General features: G+C 36.0%; 1 protein-coding gene across 1 annotated transcript in view; it reads left to right on the top strand.

The window, feature by feature from the left end:
- ash1 (histone-lysine N-methyltransferase ash1) overlaps positions 1-21,115 on the top strand; it is a 585,771-nt gene that overhangs the window by 318,414 nt on the left and 246,242 nt on the right. The window contains exon 16 of the mRNA XM_090395574.1: positions 6,833-6,887. Coding sequence (XP_090251700.1) covers positions 6,833-6,887 — 55 coding nt within the window. The remainder of the gene's footprint in view (positions 1-6,832; positions 6,888-21,115) is intronic.

The following is a 21,115-nucleotide window of genomic DNA, read 5'->3' as shown; positions in this document are numbered from 1 at the left end:
CCAACAGATATTTGTCATTATTATTAGCTTTGCTCTTTTCTCCAAATTTTCCCAAAATATTTTTGTATGTCTCACAATCATTTCCTACTCTGCTATTTAGATCCCCAACAAGGACCAACTTTTCCTTTTTCATTGTGTCAGTTGCTTTTTCTGAAGCGTCAAAAAATTCCTCCACTTCTACCTTAGTAGAACCTTCTGTGGGACCATAGGCACAAATAAGTCTCATTGTCCAGTTCCCCATTCTCATATTTGCCCACATTACTGTACTTGAGACTGACTGCCATTCAAGAAGATTAGCCTCGTATTTTGTGTTGAATACTATGGCTACTCCTTCTTTTCTTTGATTGTCATTGCCTGAATATAACATTTTGTATTTATTGCTCAGAAAGATCTCACCAGTTTTGGTCTTTTTTGTTTCAGTCACCACTATTATGTCGATCTGGTACTTATCTAATTCCTCAGCTAGCTCCATTTCTTTGCCATTAAGGCTTGTTACGTTGATAGTACCGATCTTTAACTCTGGTGATGTTGAGTTGGGGTGTGCTTTCAGATTTGTTCCAGTAGCTGACTCTTCGCTGTTCACCCTGGTTCCCTGGCGAAAACAACTGGGGCCTTGTTTAACCGGGCGACGCCCCCTCCGGCATGAAATTTTGTCATGTTGTACCATCATTTTTTATTTTGGTTTAACCAATAAGAATACACTTTGGTCGGCTAAATCCCAAATTGCCAGCCCATCCTCGTCCGTTCAGTATCCAAGTAGATACCCAACACGGTGCACCACGAGAAGGTGAGGATTGGACATTAGGTCAGAAGCCCTGGTCGGTTCTCCACATTCCTTTAAAGGCTATGTGGAGGTGTCCTCTCAGTTATTGTTATTATTATTATTATTATTATTATTCCATTCAATCAGAATCTGTTGTACCAAACAAGAAAAACAAAAACAAATTCTAATAAATTTTTGTGGATCAAAGACGGCAAGATATTCTTGAGAAAGTCACAAACTGCATCTATACAAATAAAAAGCTCAGAAGACATAGATAGGCTGTCAGAGTGAAACAAAAGACTCCAAATTAGTTCAAAAAGAAGACCTCAACACAAAAGAAATGAATGTGAACCTTCAGATAGATGTAATTACACCAGAATACATTAGCAATTGTACTTTTGACACACTTGATGCATGGAAACAACACACAGCACAAGTGAGAGGACTCTCAGTCTTGCATATTAACATCACATCAGAAGCATCCGAAAACATTGGTTATTGTTACAGGCTTCTGTGAGGAATCACACTGGTGTTATTGATATATTGGTTCTAACAGAAGTATCCATAACTAATGACGAAGCGACTGCTTTCCAAATTCCAGTCTTCCAACAACATAGATCATGCTGCCAAACAAAAAGAGGGGTGGAATATTAATATTTATCGAACATAAATTAATAGCAAAAGAAACAGTCTATCAGTTTGAGTATGCTGAAACCCTTTGCATCGAAATCACTAATACCACCAATAGACAGCATCCCATAATACTAAATGTATTTACAGGCCACCAAACTTAAACATGATAAAATTTTTGCATGAACTCAACTGCTGGCTTTCACACCAAGAAATATGCTCAACCAAATACCTAATGATAATCGATGACATAAATATTGCAAACGAAAACCAGAACAACACTGTACAATACCTAGACACGCTATCCATGTATAACCTAATAACATCATGTACTAGAGAAGAAATATTCAGAAATACTTTCACTGCTTCCTGCCCAGATCATATAAGCATCCAAGCACCACCATACAGTTGCACCTCATCAGTCATAAAGTGCAAAGTAGCAGATCATTACTTCACAGCTCTAAACCTGCACACTAAGACAATATCCATGCAATGCCAAACAGATGAAAAGCAACACAAAACAATAATAGACGAAGAAATAATCAACCACGAAACAAGAAAAACCGAATGGGAACACATGGTATCAAATTCAGGAGATATCTTATACAACAATGTTAAACTCACACTTGAGGAAATGTATAAGGCAGCTGCAAAGAAAGTCAGAATTCATTCAGAAACAACCCAAAATCCTTGGATAACACAAAAATTAATCCTAGAAATACACAGAAAGGACAATCTATGGAAAGAATTAAAGCGATATTATCCAAATAATGCAGCTTTAAAAACTGAATATAAGATAACAAGGAATCGCCTTACAACACAAATAAGAAATGCAAAAAGAAACTACTACAGAGATGAATTAACCTCTGCACAAAACAACATGAAAGAAACCTGGCATCTGATCAACGAGATGCTAGATTGTGCTCCCAACACCACTGCCTCTGAAACCATAAAACACAGCTTCATGAAAGACACAAAACCTATCTAACAACTAGCAAATGACTTTAACCAATACTTTGCAGACCCCATCCAAGAACTGCACCGAAATATTCCCCCAATCACAAAACGTGATCCTCCACTTGGACCACAATATAAAACCGACATTATGGTTCCCAACCATAAAAGAAGCAGAACTTCTCTATGTAATACATCAAATCAAACCAAACAAAGGCACACGAATTGATGGTATAAGACCTAAGGATATCAAGCAACATGCAACTAGCTTAGGCCCTATCCTACTAAAATAAATAAATAAAATATTTAAAACAGGACAGATACCAAGTATACTAAAGACTGCCATAATCACACCCATATGCAAACATGGAAGAAGAAATTTAATCAACAATTACAGACCCATAGCAACATTACCAATTATAAATCAAATTATGGAGCAGATCATGCTAAAGAAACTTGCAGCATATACACAGAACTTTCATATTATCCCCAAAACGCAATACAGTTTTCAGAAAAATAAGGGAACAACATCTCTCTTGGAAGACTTTACAGATGTAATTAATACTGCCTTAGACAAAAACAAAATTGCCATGGTAGTCTTTATTGATCTAACTAAAGCATTTGATGCACTCACACATCAAACCTTGTTAGAAAAGCTGAGACATGTTGGAATAGATGGGCCTCTGCACAGGTGGTTTACAAACTACCTTCCAAATAGAAAGCATATCACACGTATCGGGTTAAGCCGAAGTAGAGAGCTACCAGTAACCTGTGGAGTGCCACAGGGAACTGTACTCTCCCCAACTCTATTCAACATTTACACACACAATATTAATCAGCTGCCTCTCAAAGGTAAGATCTTCCAATACGCAGACGACACAGCTATAATATCCATCCATAATAATGCAAGCATAGCCCAAACAAATATGCAACATGACATAAATCTGTTCATAGACTGGCTCACCAAAAACACCATACACCTAACCTCAGATAAGACCAAATTAATGATATTTAGAAATCCACTGACTCGACCAATTGATAACAAATATATAACCATCCAACATCCACTCTCCAACATAAAAAACACACAGAACGGTAAGACCACTACAATCACTCAGGTTGAAGCAATACAATACCTTGGAATTTAATTTACCGATATGAACTGGAATAGCCACATAAACCATCTACACAACAAACTCCGAGCAATAACTGGCAAACTCTACAGGTTAAAAGACATAGTTCTCACACGCCTGAAAACATTAATATACAAAGCAGTATGCCAAAATATAATAAGATATGCTATAACAACATATGCTTTCTGTGCACCCTACAAACTAAGTTAGTTTGTGGTTTATTTTGTCTCTGTAGTAGTTTCTTTTTTTTTTCTGATTTGTGTTGTAAGGTGATTCCTTGTTATCTTATATTCACTTTTTAAAACTGTTTTATTTGGATATTGCTTTAATTCTTTCCATAAACTATCTTTCTGTGTATTTTTATGGAATTTACTGTGCATCCTACAAATTAAATAGGTTAATGTTGTTACAGATTAATGAGTCTGTTGTGGGCGCTATGACCGTGAATGAGTTCAAGGCAAGGTATGATAGATACTGTGTCAATGTCGAATAGTTGTTCTTGACATGATGTTAGGGCCTCCCTCGATGAGTCTGTCAACTCCTTGGAGTTGCCCGGAACAATAATAATAAAAAAGTTATCCAATTAAATTTTACAAGAATACATATTCAGATATTAATAACTTCTAAGTTAGGTTTGTGGATTGTGACTAATGTTGACATTTCTTATTTCTAAAGCTTTAGTATTTTTTTCACATAGTTCTCTCTATCCAATTGGATGAATCATATCATAAATATATTAGCTCAGTTTAAAGTATTCAGAATAATTTCAGTCCATTAACTATCAAACATTCATTTCTCAGTTCTTTATGCTCAGTCAGTCAAGTTGAGATTAGTTCTTATAAGTTTATGCTTTCAAATGTTACAATAACTAATCTTATGACAGGCTACATTGCATTCTTTCTCAGTCAGCTAACACTTAATAGAACAACATAACACTTATAGCTTCGAGGGGAAAGTACTTCAGTACATCTAACATCCGACCATTGATTGACATAATACCACAGCTAAGGTTAAAGTATATCTGACGGAATTAACTGATATTGCTTCACAAGTCATAGAAAGGACAACTCTTACCGGGTTACCACTTCTAAGCATCGAATTTGCATAGGCACAATTAGATTTCTTATTGACTTTTACTTTATGGCAACACATTTAAAAGAAATCTTCCAGTAATAACTGAATTATAGACACAGAAATACATAAGACTTGATGCACTTGGTTTAAGTTATTTACTGATTCCTTATTTTCTTCTATGTATTGACTTCAGTTCTGCACTATTCTTCCACTAACCATTAGGAAATTATTGAAGTATCAGAACTCCTATAGAAGTAATTCCAAATGCTTATTAATTCCTTGTCCTTTCCTAGACGATTTTCGGCATATACCAATTCCCCTTCTGCCACTCACTACCGATCTCTATGCTGTCTCCAGGGCTTCTCTCTTTACTTTTTCTTTCCAATCAACTACGTTCTCTTTTTCCCGCCAAAATCCGGTTTTAACCTGTTTAGCTTATATCGACTGGCTTTTCTCTTTATACACAGTAGCTCATGCCTCTCCGCACGAGCTAACTAAAATAAACTCTGTTTCTCCGTCAGTAGCCAATCAGATCTCATCAGTAGAATTCCATAAAATTACTTTTACTTATAGAAATAAAAAATATATATCACGGTTCAAATAAGGTACATTTAAATTTATATACACACAATTTCTTATAATAAATTTTACAGAATTAGGTAAATAAATTGAATGTCATTTTTATATTACATATCCTAAGGTTATACAATTAATTAATAACAAACAAAACTCAAAGCATTTATATGAATTTTATATAAATTTTATTGACATTGATGACACAATGTTTACATTTGGTGGAAACTATACATAAACAAAGGAAATTGTTGAAAACTTGAAAGAAAATCACAAAATTGAACACCGATAATGTGAGTATTGATGCAAACATGAGATATATCAGAAAGAACTAGAAAAATAAGAAATTATATGAATTAGACTGCAGAATTATTGCCTAAATTTCAAGTAATAGTTTAGCTTAAATTAATGTCACTTATCTAAAATCTTCATAATGAACTAAACTTTTAATTCAGAATAAATTCTAAATCAAAATAAGTTTTTAACTATGGATAAAGAATCTTTCAAGCATAGAATTAGCTGTTTCCCACACACACTGTTCATAATTTATTTTAATTAAACAACAAACTAAGAAAAGGAATGTATATTATGCCATATTTCTTTAAGATTTTCAATAAGAGTACAGAATTAATTTATGTAAGCTGTACATCATTGGGCCACTGTCCAGAATTGTTTAGACCAGGGGGTTCTCAACCTTTTCCATTGGCCTACCACTATATTTAATTCAAGATATTAGATGTACCAGTAAGGCAGTGGCTCACGTACCACCAGTGGTACACGTACCATAGATTGAGAATCCCTGGTTTAGACCATCTGTGCCAATCTCCCCTCCCCCATTCCCCTCCTCAAGCTGAACAGTGCAGAAAGACTAATGCTGAATAACTTTCATCATTCGTGTTCCCTTCTTTCTTTTCAATGGGATGACCAATTATAAAGTTGATTGACTGATGAAGTTTTCAGTTCATTTTTATTTTTTAATATATTATTTTATTTTTATGGTGCAGACTGTGCATATTTAACTCAGTATGAAGATTTCAGGTTTGTGACTTTTAAATTACCATAACATTTCTAAATTTAAACAATAACTCTATATTTCATTTTCTACATTCCAGCAAATGGACAAACTGGCCCTGTGAACACAGATTTCCAGCCATGAATACTTGTGATAATTGTTGTGGGAGAGATAGGGTCCTCACCACATGTCGTTATGCCCATAGTCAACCATGAGTCATATCATGGTAGTCAACCTCCTTGATAGATGATGACACATGGGAATGTGTCATCTCCTATCCAGGAATGGGAATGGGATTGTTAGCCTTTGTACTTTTTTTTTTTTTTTTTTTTTTTTTTTTTTTTTTTTTTCCCAATGCTGTTTTGTATACTTTATGCCAGTCCCAAAGAGTTTGCTGACATTTCCTTTGAGTTTATTCCATACATGAACATTTCTTTCAATTTCTTCTGTCTTTTCCCACCATTTCCTTTGTTTCTTTAGAATGAATTTTTTTTCACTAAATTCACTATAGGAAAATAAACTATTTCTCTGGTCTCTATCGAGTTCACCATAGTGACATGTGCAAAATGTGTTGCTCTTTGGCTGGAGAAACATGACATTTCAACATTTAATGGAAAAATGTGAATAACATTTGCCATTATTTTGCTGCAGATATGTGATTACTCAAAAAGAAACATTATTTTTTTGTTGCAGATGAAAATGGGGGAGTGCTGGCTACTGCTTTCTTATCATCACCTTCAAGGCGAAGGTAATTTGCTATTTATTTATTATTGGTGCTCACTCAAATAAAGTGCAGTTAATGTAACTTATAATTTCATGGATGGGAGTCGATTTTCATGTGCATAGTATTTGTTAGAAGTTCTCTGTTTTTTGTATGTGTGTAATGCTTTTTGCACATTTTTAATACCAAAATTATTAAGTATATTTAAACAGGAAAAGAGTTTTTATATGACAGTATAAAAACTACTGATGCTAACAGTATCTTTTAAGCAATAATACCAATGTAAAATTAGATTTGTTTTAAATTCATAAAAAATTGCTGTGATGCCTGAAATGGCTTCCATTTAGTGTATTGTTGGCTAGTTTACTTTCCAAACCTTTATAATTAACACTGAACATCTTTAAAAAAAAAGCAGGATAATTGATGAGTTTTGATAACAAAGCTCATAAATATTGCAATATCATTGATACAAAAATAGCACAGTATTTATTCGTTATCATATTTTACACAGACATTAAGGGAAAGAATGATTGCTTGTAATTTATAAAACTGGTAAGATAGAAAGTGTCAAACCATATTAATACCCCCCCCCCCCTGCAAAAAAGGAGAAGGAGGAAACTCCTGTGCTCGTAGAGTGACAGTGTTTATATTCATCATAAATCTAAACAAGCCTCGTATGAATAGGATTGTAAAGAGAATGAAGAGAAAGAGAAGGATTGTAAAGCTTTAGAAGAGGGGGGGAGTGGAAACTTCCCCCTCTTCTAATGTGTATAAGAGACAGAAAGAAAGACAAATTTTTGTATCACAGATTAGAAAAAATAAAAATCTAAGCTTATAGGAGGGAATCACTATACTTTTTCAGTCATACAGAGCCACAAAATTTTATACTGTATTCAAGATGGATGCAATTCCATTCTTTTTCAATTGGCACTTTTTTAAAAAATCATTTAATATCTTGTAATTTTAGTTGCTCATTTAACCATTGAAATTGGACTCACCTCAGGAAGGTGATTCATCGTTCATCTTCCTGCAGGCGGTACAGGTATGAACATTATTTCCACTGGTATTCATCTATGTGGATCATGTTAGGAAGGCAAAGTAGTATTAAACCAGATAATAAAGCTGGAGATATTAATCTCGGCTCTTTACTCTATGCAGATAATGTTTTACTTCTAAAATAAATCAAGTAGGAGTCTGCAGGATTTCATGACTAAATTTGATTACTTTTGTATAGTATGAAAATCATCAATGAAAAGACAGATATAATGAAAATAGGCCAGAAACATTGAAAACATCAACTGCATCCTGAAGCGAGAACCTGTAGAACTCCCTTCCATGTTAGATGCCTGTACGTGGTGAAGGAGACCTAACAGTGATTATTCTTATTCTTTATCAGTGCTTTTCATCCATATATTTTGCTGTACTTCTCCTGAGTCTTTATTACTATCCTGCTTCTAGGCCACCATCTCTGGGATCTGATGCCTTGCCATCATGTTTGCTACGTGGACCTGTGAACGTTCAGAAAGGAAGATTCTAGTAGTGTTGCACTACCTTGGCCCCTGCTTCAGCAAGATGGGCAGTCATGTTTGGCCTGACCAGGATCATTCGGCTAGTGGGCTTGCCTGCAAGGATCAAGGATGTTACAGTGGATCCCTGTGTCTGGGGATTGCTGTGGTGCCTATATGTCATTCGGGGGGGGGGCTAGCTTCTGCCTTTGAGCAGAGTCACCAGTTTTCAGAGAGTGGACATCCATGTATGGCTCCATGATGGATTGGGAACTCTGGCACTGAATCGTCCTGAGAATGAATACTTCTTCATTCTCTTGTTTATCAGATGGCCTTCAACAAGCCCAAACATGTCATAAAACCATAGAAACTCTAACTGAAAATCAGAATAAGAAGCAGAAGCTGCAATCAATATACAACTTTTCTTGATAAGACATTCAACAAGGGAAGGTCAACTTGGAAAAATGTCACCCTTATTAATCCTCAGAGCTAATCTCAGGATATGGGCATTTAAACAGTAGGGGAGAGGGAAGTTTAGAAAAGCAAATGTTCTTTGCCAGAATGGCAGGAGAATGTCCAGAGAAAGACCAACATCTACATGGATTGATATAGTATGAAGTGCCTTTTAAGACAGAAATATGAGCTTTTATTTATTTATTTTGTATCCAAACACAAGTGATACAGTAGTTAGTAATTAGTACAACATTATTTACAATATATTAGGATACATTACAAATAAGAACAGCTTAAATTTAATAGGTAAGTTATACAGGGAATAATAGGTAAAATATGATCAAAAAAGAAACTATATATATTCGTTATATGGTCAGATGTTCCTCCAGTATCTTGCGCAATCAACTGCTCTTTCTGAGCAGGTTGTGAAGGTCCTCTTTTTAATTGGTACAACATTGTTTACAAAAAATTAAGATACATTGCAAATAAGAATAGCTTAAATTTAATCGGTAAATTATGCAGATAGTTAAAATATGAAGAAAAAAGAAACTATATATAAGTTGTATACAATAAATATGGTCAGATGTTCCTCCAGTATGTTGCGCAATCAACTGCTTTTTCTGTGCAGGATATAAAGGTCCTCTTTTGTGCAAGGCAATTGAAGAGAGGGACAAGAAAAACGTTTTTCTATGGGCTGGATCTCCACATTCACAGTTATCTGGTCAAGTGAGGTAGCCCAATTTGATGAGATTTTGTTTGCATCATCCTACCGTTCGTAGTCTGTTCAGGCTTCTTTTCCAATTATTCCAGTCCAAGTGGGCACCATGTGGAAGATGTTCGGCTGTTGAAATACCAGTATTACTCTCAGGGTATGGTGCAAACCATTGTTGAAGCATTGTCTCTGGAGGATTTTTAAGTGACTCAATGGTAACTAGAAAGCTATGTAAGGATCTTAGTCTGGGGCACTGTAGTCTGGCCAAATAGTGAGTGGCACTTGTCATTCATTTGTCTGCTTCGTTCGTCAGCTTAGAATGTAGATCTTCAAATTGTAGGAGATGCAATGCCAGTCAAAGAATACAGGTCTCTTTTAATGGTGTTGGTTTCAGGCATCCTGTAATTAAGCAACAGCTTTCATTCAATACTGTTCAAATTTTTCAGCATGTCAGAATCGGGCCCATACAGGGCAGGCATATTCAGAAGATGAATAGCAAAGGGCCAAGGTAGAAGATATCAGTGTGCTAGGGTCTGCATCCCATTTGGAGGAAGGTAGTTTTCTTAGTATATTGTTTCTTGCATTTACTTTGCCTCTTTTTTTTTCTGTATTAGTTTTATATCAAAGAGTGCGATCAAGAGTCACACCAAGGTAAACTGCGTTCCTAGAATGTTCTATATAATAGCCTTCCCATGAAATCTGTAGCTTCTTGGTTTTCTAGTTTTAATTGATTATTGCTATAATATGTGGTTAGACTATTTAAGGCCAGTGATAGAGTAGTTTCAATGGACTTGAAATCATTTGATTGAGTAGCCATGACAAAGGTCATCAGCATAGATGAAATTTCTAGTTTCCTCAAAAAGATTGGGATATAAAATTTCTTATGATATGTCATGTTCACTTTTGCATGTTTTTCTAAGGAGATTGCACTTAAAGAAATGTCAACTTTGTCTGTAATAACCTTGTATTTGTAATAACTTAACTATGAGTCCTTTTTAAAATATAGGGCATTACGTCATCATGTAATGCTGTTATCCCATGTCCATATACGGCAATTTCAAAGATTTGCGAAGTGTGACGTCAACATGTTTGGATGTCCATATATGGAATTTTCAATAGACACGTGCATGTGTACAATGGACATTTCCATATAAAGGCCTGGAAGTCCAGACCTTTATAAGACAAAATGTCAAGAAGGCCTTGACCATATATGGAAGTTTCGAGAGATGCGTACAACAGAAGTCCAGGCCCATATTGAGAAGGACTTGGTATTAGGTTTCATGGTCTTCTCTTACCTGGCTCCATCACCACGTGAGGTTCGTTGTCGGTCATTGAAAGAGAAGCATCGCGGGTCTTAGGTTTCTCAGTCTTCTCTTGCCTGGTCTGAGCCATGTGAGATCTGTTGTCGGTAATCGAAAGAGGAGCATCACAAGTCTCAGGATTCTCAATCTTCACTTATCTGAGTCTGCTGCCATGGGAAGTATAGTGTCAATCATTGGGATGTCTTGCTAGAGAGGAGCTGCACATTATTGTTATGTTAAGGGTCGTAAAGGGCATAGAATAATCGACGACTTGGACAAAGAAGAAACTTGGTAGGGGGGATTAAGAATGAGCCGGCAGAAACAAAGAGAACAAAAGGGACACTTTCGTGTGGACCAAAGATTCATGTAAAAGACAGTGCTGAACAAGAATTGTAATTACTGACATATGTGATATTTCCAAGCAAGAAAGTAATCAAGTGTATCTGTGCATAGGTAGAATAAGATTGTGTAAATAATATTGAAATAAGCTCACTCTAGATGTGTCTTAATCTCAATTGTGTATAGGTAATTATTGTAAGAGTAAGAAGAGTACTGTACATAATGTAAATTAATATTGATTTAAGCTTACTCAAGGTATGCTTTATTTTCAGTTTGTTTATATATGACTAGCAGGATACTCTAGATTGCGATTTAAATTTAAGGGAACAAATATAGAACTAATCTGAATCAATTCAGAAAGAATTGAAATTAACAAAGACTTGTAATGCAATTGTGTGTATATATATATGTTAATGTGGATCAGACTGCGTAAATATTCCCTTTTGAATTAATTAATTGGTTTGTGACCAACAGATTGGACTGATTCTCTCAGTGTACTATCCTGAAAATTTCAAACCTGCATAAGATTAAGTGATCATTAATCAAGCCACGTCTAATTAAAGGTAAAGATTAACAGAATCCTAACAATATATGCTCTGTCTTTAATTTAAAAATCTTATAATCTTACACTCACTGGCACAGTCGTAAAACAAATAAATTTGTTAGACTATAGAGCTTGAGATCATGAGATCTAGTAAAAATAATAAATGCCGGCAGTCAATAGTTAAGGCACTCTACCATTTATGACGTCTCACAGAGATTAAATAAAGGAACCATAAAGATAAAGCAAGGTTTAGAAATAGAGATAACAGGAGGGAGGGGATGCCAGCAGCCCTTCTTGCACTCCAGGTGCACAAAAAAAAAAAGCGACTGTTGTCAAAGAGTGAATGGATCAGGAGGACAAGGCAATAGTCTTCATATATTTTATTTCTGATTGTGAATGGTTTATGGTGTCGTATGCTACAGTTAGGGGTCTGCAAAGACTGCTTCTATGGCTAGTTTTTGCTCATAACCATTTTCTAGATATTGAGTGAGGTTGAGAATTTGTGCTGTACAGGATTTTCCTGCTCAACAATAAGATTGGGTTCAATTAGGGGTTGTAACCAGTGGTGAGCTATAAGGGGCTCGAGCCCCTTGTTAAATTTTTCTCAAATTTGCGAGCCCCTTGTTGTTCTTGTTTACTTTTTTAATATTTCAAAAAAAAATTTATTTTTATTTTTTTTTTAAACATATTGGGCGAGAAACTCATATGGTAACGTAACAAAAATTAGTCTATTCACAGTGTATAGATTATTTGGAATTATTGTTTCAACTCCTCTATAACGAATGCACCCAAGTTTGAAAATAAAATAAGCGCATGCACTATCTTTACCCTTCTTCCTTCTGGTAGCCAATTGTATGGTAAAACCAGTAGCTAATCAAGTGTTTTATAAAAGATTATCAAAGATTTCATTCTTATTATATTTTTATAGTTAAAAAATATTTTCCTTATGTAAGATAAATTAACACAGTTGATTGTGTGCAAATATTTCATGTTTAGATCATGAAATATTTGTTTAAAAATGATAGCCTTTAGAGGTTGATTGTCCTCTAATACTTTTTGATTGGAATTTGTACCCAAGTTGTATTAATAAAAGTTCTTGTGTGAAATATGGCTTTTTTTTTATTTATTTATTTTTTTTTTTATTGACGATGCGAGCCCTTTGTTAAAATTTCCATAGCTCACCACTGGTTGTAACCTCAAAATGAATCGTTCATAGAGTTTAAAGAGGTTGCTGAGTAGTGATATAGGTCTGTAATTGTTTTCTTCGGTTAGAGTAGCTACACACTATGATTTACAAAAGCTATGAATTGCATCCAGGACTGTTTTTGACTCTGATGCCTGAAGTAAAGTGCTTTGTACCAAGCACATTTAAAAGCTCTGAAATTTGGTGTGGTATGATACTACTGAAATATACTTCAGGCTTTATCTTATTTTTTTCTGCTTGGTACTGACAGTGGTTTCAGAAAGAATGGAAATGAAGATGTTTTCTATGGAATTGTAGTTTTTGCTCTCTGGACAATACAATATCCAACATGTATAGTGCAGAGGTGGTACAGGATAAAATCATTGGTATAGAATACATTATGCATCATCCTGGAACATAGCGATGTGTAGCTGCTGATCCTTAAGCACTTTCATTCTAGGAGAAAGCTTTTCTAGAATCTCTGCAATAAATTAATTTCCTCCTGAGTTTTTGATATTCAAAGAAAAGCTGGAGAAGCAGATACTTTATCTCTAAAAATGCATTATCTCATTCAGCTACTTTTTATGGAAGAACCAAAAAGAACACATTTCCTCACACATTCCATTGCTGTATGACACGATGATATTGATTATATGCTGGTTATTTATCTCCCATCTTCGTTGGATCTACTCCTCATATTATACAACTTATTATATTTTGTCTTTGGATTCATTGCACGAGGCAGTTTGTGATTGCCTTGCTAATGCCAAGAAAAGTTCTAAACCTATCAGTCAGTTAGCTTCCTATCACTCTTACCAGCTGTGTTTATAAGATCTTATGAAAATAATTAATGGCCAACATATATAATGTGGATATTGTGGATGCCAGCAGACATTAGACCATTTAATTTGTTTAGAAACTTGTATCAACGATGCATTCCTGAAACTTGACTAACTAGTTCGTTTTCTTCTTTATCATCATCATCAAATTCCTGATATATACAATATATATATATATATATATATATATATACTGACTTAGATCCGAAAACTAGAAATAACAATTAAATTTATTCAAAATGCAACATGTTTCATCTGATTGTCCGACTTCTTCAGGCATGGGAACATAGAAATAAAATAAAAGACACTATAAGAAACGTTGTATCACTATAAAAACGACTATTATAAAATTCAATTAGCTTTGAACTGTAGCTACAGTCCGTGTTGAAGTTCTATTGTTGGGCAACTGCGTGCGTCTGATTTCACGAGTGTGCCAATATCGGATAGCAGAGCTGAAAGAGTCCGGTAGATTATAACTAAGGTTATTATTTATATGATGAGAGTCCATAACAATTTCCTTAGACACGACTATGCTGCGCTCCACCTTGTCATGGCATATACGAAGGTTTGAAGTTGTTGTCCAATTTATCTCATATTGACGGCCTTCATCATTTGTGTTTACTGAAAACAGTACATGGCTTGACAGGGCACTTGCTCTAGTTCTTTTGTAGGCAATATCCCTCTGGTGTTCTTCCAGACGTAGGAGGATGGATTTTTCCGTTTGGCTATTTTATTGTTTCCCGCAGTCACACGTGATTTTGTACACTCCTGGGAATTGTAGATGGTCGTGAGCTTGTTTGTATTTGCTTAAAATCGACCTTAGTTTAGGAAGAGAGTAGAGAAGCAGGTTTTTATGTTGAACTTTCATAAAGTTCTTCTTAGTTTCGTGGAGAGCTAGCTGATGTGTGGTAAGGAGATATAACCTTTGGGGTTGTCTTGTGTTTCTGAGTTGTTTTGATGGCGGCATTGTAGATGTTTATTAATAGTTTTCGACGAGTAGCCATTACTTGTGAAGGTTCTTTGTAGATGTTGTAGTTCATTTTTTAGCTCTTCATCATCTGACAGTATAGATCTAACACAATGTGCTAGAGTTGAGATGATACCCACTTTCTGTGCAGGATAGTGATGTGAGGACGCATGTAGGTATCCATCCGTGTGTGTAGATTTTCTAAAGATTGAGATTTTTATAGAATTAGATGGCTTAGTAAGTCTTACGTCCAGGAAGGGAAGAGATCCATTTTCTTCACTTCCATTGTTAATTTGATGTCTGGGTGGAAGTTGTTTAAATGATTTAAAAAAGACTGAAGGTTATCGATGCCATGTTCCCAGATAAGAAATATGTCATCTACAAATCTCAATCAAATTTTTGGTTTAAGAGTAGCCGAGGAGATTGCCTTTTGTTCGAAATCTTCAAAAAGGATGTTAACTAATATAGGAGACAGGGGGCTGCCCATTGCCAGTCCCTTATTTTGTTTGTAAACTTTTTTCTCATATTCTCAAGGAAAACGTTTTTTTTGAAATCTTGTTCTTTAGAATATCGAGAACCTCTTGAGTTGGAACGTTTGTAAAGAGAGCCACCACGTCAAAGCTCACCATGATATCTGAAGGCTGGAGTTTTAAATTTTTGATTTTTGACACGAAATATGTTGAGTTTTTTATATATGAAGAAAGAATTTCTTGTAAAACCTTTTAAGGATGAAGCCAGAAACTTAGTTAAGCTGTAGGTAGGTGAGTCAATACTATTTACGTCCACTCATCCCAATGGTGGCTCTCTTTACAAACATTCCAACTCAAGAGGTTCTTGATATTTTAAAGAACAAGATTTCAAAAAAGATGTTTTCCTCTGGCTACTTTCAATATGAGAAAAAAGTTTACAAACAAAATAAGGAATTGGCAATGGGCAGCCCCCTGTCTCCTATATTAGCTAACATCTTTTTTGTGAAGATTTCGAACAAAAGGCAATCTCCTCAACTACTCTTAAACCAAAAATTTGGCTGAGATTTGTTGATGAAATATTTCTTATCTGAGAACACAGTACTGATAACCTTCAGTCTTTTTTAAATCATTTAAACAACTTCCACCAAGACATCAAATTAACAATGGAGGTTTAATGAACTTATGTCCAGGAAGGGAAGAAAATGGATCTCTTACCTTCCTGGACATAAGACTTACTAAGACATCTGATTCTATAGAAATCTCAATCTTTAGAAAATCTACACACATGGATAGATACCTACATGCGTCCTCACATCACTATCCTGCACAGAAAGTGGGTATCATCTCAACTCTAGCACATCGTGCCAGATCTATACTGTCAGATGATGAAGAGCTAAAAAAAAAAAAAAAAAGAACTACAACATCTACAAAGAACCTTCACAAGTAATGGCTACTCGTCAAAAACTATTAATAAGTATCTATACTGCCACCATCAAAACAACTCAGAAACACAAGACAACCCCCCAAGGGTTATATCTCCTTACCATACATCAGCTCGCTCTCCACGAAACTAAGAAGAATTTTATGAAAGTTCAACATAAAAACCTGCTTCTCTACTCTTCCTAAACTAAGATCGATTTTAAGCAAATACAAACAAGCTCACGATCATCTACAATTCCCAGGAGTGTACAAAATCACGTGTGACTGAGGGAAACAATAAAATGGCCAAACCGAAAAATCCATCCTCCTACGTCTGGAAGAACACCAGAGGGATATTACGTATAAAAGAACTAGAGCAAGTGCCCTGTCAAGCCCTGTACTGTTTTCAGTAAACACAAATGATGAAGGCCGTCAACATGAGATAAACTGGACAACAGCTTCAAACCTTCATATATGCCATGACGAGGTGGAGCGCCGCATAGTCGTGTCTAAGGAAATTTTTATGGACCTTCATCATATAAATAATAACTTTAGTTATAATCTACCGGACTCTTTCAGCTCTGGTATCCGATATTGGCACACTTGTGAAATCAGACGCACGCAGTTGTCCAACAATAGAACTTCAGCACAGACTGTAGCTACAGTTCAAAGCTAACTGAATTTTATAATAGTCATTTTTATAGTGATATGATATTTCTTATAGTGTTTTTTATTTGCTTTTTATGTTCCCATGCCTGAAGAAGTCAGACAATCTGATGAAACATGTTGCATTTTGAATAAATTTAATTGTTATTTCTAGTTCTCGGATCTAAGTCAGTATATATAAATATGAATATATCCCAATTCCGAGTTAATATTACAAATCGTCAATTTATATATATAAGTCATTAGCTTCTTGATACGAGTTACCCAGGCACCTAGCAACACTTCAGGTTCAAACTTGTTTGCTCACACTTGGATAAAGGATTAAACCAAGTATATAATTTCTTGATATCTTTAATTTATAGTATAACCAAGTGGAAAAACTTACAATAACTGCTGTGGTCTTAGATGTGGCTTTATTTATATGTGGATGCTACACTGCTTAATGTAATTATTGTACTTACAATTGTACATATACTATTTGCTAATTTGTCCTGAACTATATGTGTGCTGTTGTGGCCTTTTGTTTATATGTAGATGCCACATTGTTAATTTAATTTTGTGCATATAGGCTTTACTGTTCTTGGTTTATATGTGGATGCCAATTGCTTAACTTGACTTTTGTACATTCTCATTGCTTACAATTTTATCCTTGACTACATGTGCTATAATTTTATTTATGTGTAGAGTGATTGAGGAATTGGATATGAGGAGGGACCGAGCAAAGGAGTTGATGGTAGGTATAAATGACTTGACTGAGGACAAAGAGCATGTCAGAATGGATATCAGGAGGCTGCTTAGACAGATAAAAGAGAATAGTGTGACAGGAAGTGTAGTAAGCATGTTGCCTAGGTATGACTGTGGTGAGATGAGGTGGAGAGCAAGGATTATGAATGATATGTTTGCTGAAATGTGTGAGGAGAGGGGAGTACAGTTTGTTAATGTGCGGAATGAGTTTGAAGGACGAAGTGAACTATATTTGAGATGAACTGCATTTGAGTGGTTATGGTGTGAGTCACTTGGAGAGACTGCTGCTTGAAGGTAGAGAAGTGAGTACAGAGAATGAATCAGATTAAGTGGGAAGTGATGTTAAAGAGCAGGAGAATGAGACAGGAGAGATTGAAGAGGTTATAATGAATGAGGAAGTGAGTGGCATGAGTATGGAGAATGAGAGAATGGGTGTGCAAGAGGAACAGGGAAATGGGGAGGCTCAGGGGGTACATAGCATGTGAAAGGTGGATGCTCCAAGAGGATGTGAGAGCATGTGATGGCAGGAAAGGAATGGAATGACCTGAATTCAAGAGGAAACAGTTGGAATTGAAGAGAGTTCTAAAATGAATAGGCAGAAAGGGAAAATGGCCCTAGTCGAGCATGGAGAGATCACATCGAATGAGTGGTATTAGTGGAACTAGCTGCTGATCTAAGAATAAGTTGTTGTGTTTGTATACAAATACTAGAAGTGTAAGAAACAAGGCAGATGAAATCGTTCACTAATTGAGTCTGTTCATCAAAAAATTGTTGGAATAAGTGAGATATGGTTAGATGAGGATGACATCCTGACAGGAATAGAGATGGAAGGGAATGATGTGTTTTGTGAGGATAGAAAGGATTAAAAGAAAGAGGGAGTGCTATTGATGATAGAGAAAGAGTTATGTCCATACAAAATAGAGATGCAAGATGGAAATAGTGCCAGTGATTTTGAGGCAGTATGGGTGTGAGATAGGTGAATGGAATGAAATACTTGGTTGGATGTTCTTATAGAGCAGATAATGTGGATGGTAGTAACTACGAAATGCATAATCAAATTAGCCAAGCAAATAAGAAAAGAGTGATCATTATGGGAGACTAATTATGGCAATATAGACTGGAATGATGAAATAGCAACTTGAAGTAAAGAAAAAGAGTTTCTTGAGTTTTTGAGGGATAACTAACTACCTCGGACAGTATGTAACAGAGAGCACACAAGGATTGAGGGTCATGGATTTGGTCAGAGGATGTAATTATAAATGAGGTGTCAAATCACCCACCAATTGGTGAGAGTGACCATGAGGTGATTACCTGAGTGGTTGCCAGCAGTGTGGGGACCTCTGTAAGAAAAGGGTATATGTGGAACTATGGGGGGGGGGTGATTATGAAGAGCTTTGCAGACAGCTTGCAGGTGTAGCATGATAATGAGGAATTAGCTGGAAAAGAGATCAGTGCAGCTTGGGGGATTTTCAAAAACTGTCTAGTGGATGCAATATCTAAATGTATTCCAAGGGTGAAAAGGTTAAATAAGGTAGGTGTGAAATAGATGAATAAAGAGAAGCATGCAATACAGAGAAAAAGGGCATTATGGAGGCAGCATAAGATAAGTGGAAATAACCAATTCCTTGAGGACTGCAAAGACCAGTCAAGGTGGCTGACTTGGTTGGTGAGAGTAGCTCAAGTGAGGTATGAATAGCAGTTAGCTGTTCTTACCTCACTATTCATACGCTAGTTCAAGCCAGAAAGAATCCTAAGGTGTTCTTTCGATATGTAGCCAGCAAAAGAAAGAATGATTATGGAAGGATGACATTGATGGGAGAAAATGGTATAAAGACAGCTGTTGCAGAAGGTGTGGTGGAGATACTTAATGAGCAGTTCATAAAGGTCTTTCAATCTTTTGAATGTGTGACTTCATGGAGAGATTGAGAGCAGTTGATGATGGGGAGGAGAGACTGACTGTAAGTGAGCAAGAGGTGTATGCGGAGTTGAGCAAACTAGGTGTAAATAAGGCTGTGGGACTTGATAATATATCACCACTTATTCTGAAGGAATGTGCCAGGGTGTTGATGCCGGCCTTGACATATTTTTTTAATACGAGTCTTGCACTCAGGCAAGTCTCTAAGGAGTGAAATGAGGGCAAGATTGTGCTACTTCATAAAGGAGGTGATAGAACTCAAGCATCAAACTATAGGCCTATCTGTGTGTCAGGTGTTGTAGTTAAGTTGTTGGAGAAGCTTGTGAGAACTAGGATCCAGAATTGGGTTGACAACAATGGTATTATCTTTGATGGACAACCTAGATTTGCTATAGGGAGGTTATGTTTTAGTAATCTACTTATTACAATAAGGTGACTGCTTCCTTGGACAGAGAAGAAGGATACACAGTAATATACTGAAATTTTGCAAAGGCTTTTGATAGATTACCTCATGATAAGTTGATATACAAACTAGAGCGGATGCTGTTGGATATTAGATTGGTGCATTGGATTGGAGACTGGTTATTTGATAGGTATCAACAAGTTGTATGGGGAAGCGATATCCAGGAAAAGGAAAGTCACTAGTGGTGTGCCTCAGTCGTCTGTTTTAGGGCCATTACTGTTTAACTTGTATATTAATGATATTGGTGAAGATTTGGATGGAGATATGCAGTTGTTTGCAGATGATGTAAAATTGGGATGAACCATGAAGAGTAGAAAAGATGTTGTGGCCTTACAAGAAGACTTAAATAAATTGAGTGATTGGGCACAAGAATGGGGATGTGATTCAATGTTGCAAAATGTAAGGTTTAATATTTGGAAAACAAAGATGGGATGCAGAATTTATACCTGGTGAGGATGTATTGTCAGAGGTGGAGGAAATGAGATCTGAGGTGAATGATTATTGTGTTAGATATTTGCATATAATGTTGTTCAGTAAGAGTTTCCAACTGCAAAATTAGGATTCTAGAAGAATTGTAGGTAGATGCTGTCTAGCATATGTCCAGCCACTCCTGGAACAAATTGTGAAGACAACACAAAGGCTTCTGGGAATGTTGCGGAGGACACTGACTTGTAGAAGTAGGGAGATTCTTGTTCCATTGTATAAGATTTTGATTAGGCCACACATGGACTATTGTGTGGCCCTAATTTGTCCCAGATTTGGTCACCTGGTTTTCATAAGGACGAATAGATGTTGGAAAGGCTCCAGAGGTGACTGACTCAGGTAGTTTCTAACCTCTGGAATGTTGAGTGTGAGGAAAGATTGAGAAGATGCAACTTGCAGAGTCTGGTGGACAGGGGGAAGAGGGGAGATATGATAGAGACCTACAAGTTAGTAAGGAGTTGTTATAGGATCATTGCTGGAGAGGATCTACAGAAAATAGTGGCAGATCAGGGGAGAACCAGAGGTCATCCCTGGAAACTATAAAGAGGGTGTGAGTGGGGGAAGCAGTTTTTTTTCATTCAGAGTTGTGAATGATTGGAATGCCTTGCCTGAGAGTGTGGTGTCTGCAGAGAATTCAAGTGTATTTAGATATGTTTAGAGCATGGTACGATGAGCTGTGTGTATGATAAAAGTACCTCCCAAATAAGTCTTTGACTCCATGGGGTCTTTGGGTAATAATAATAATAATAATAT

The sequence above is a fragment of the Typopeltis vanoorti genome, chromosome 7 (genome assembly GCF_054136105.1).
Source record: "Typopeltis vanoorti isolate ZY-2024b chromosome 7, IOZ_Tvanoo_1.0, whole genome shotgun sequence".
Lineage (NCBI taxonomy): Eukaryota > Metazoa > Arthropoda > Arachnida > Uropygi > Thelyphonidae > Typopeltis > Typopeltis vanoorti.
This window is presented reverse-complemented; position numbering and strand designations above follow the sequence as displayed.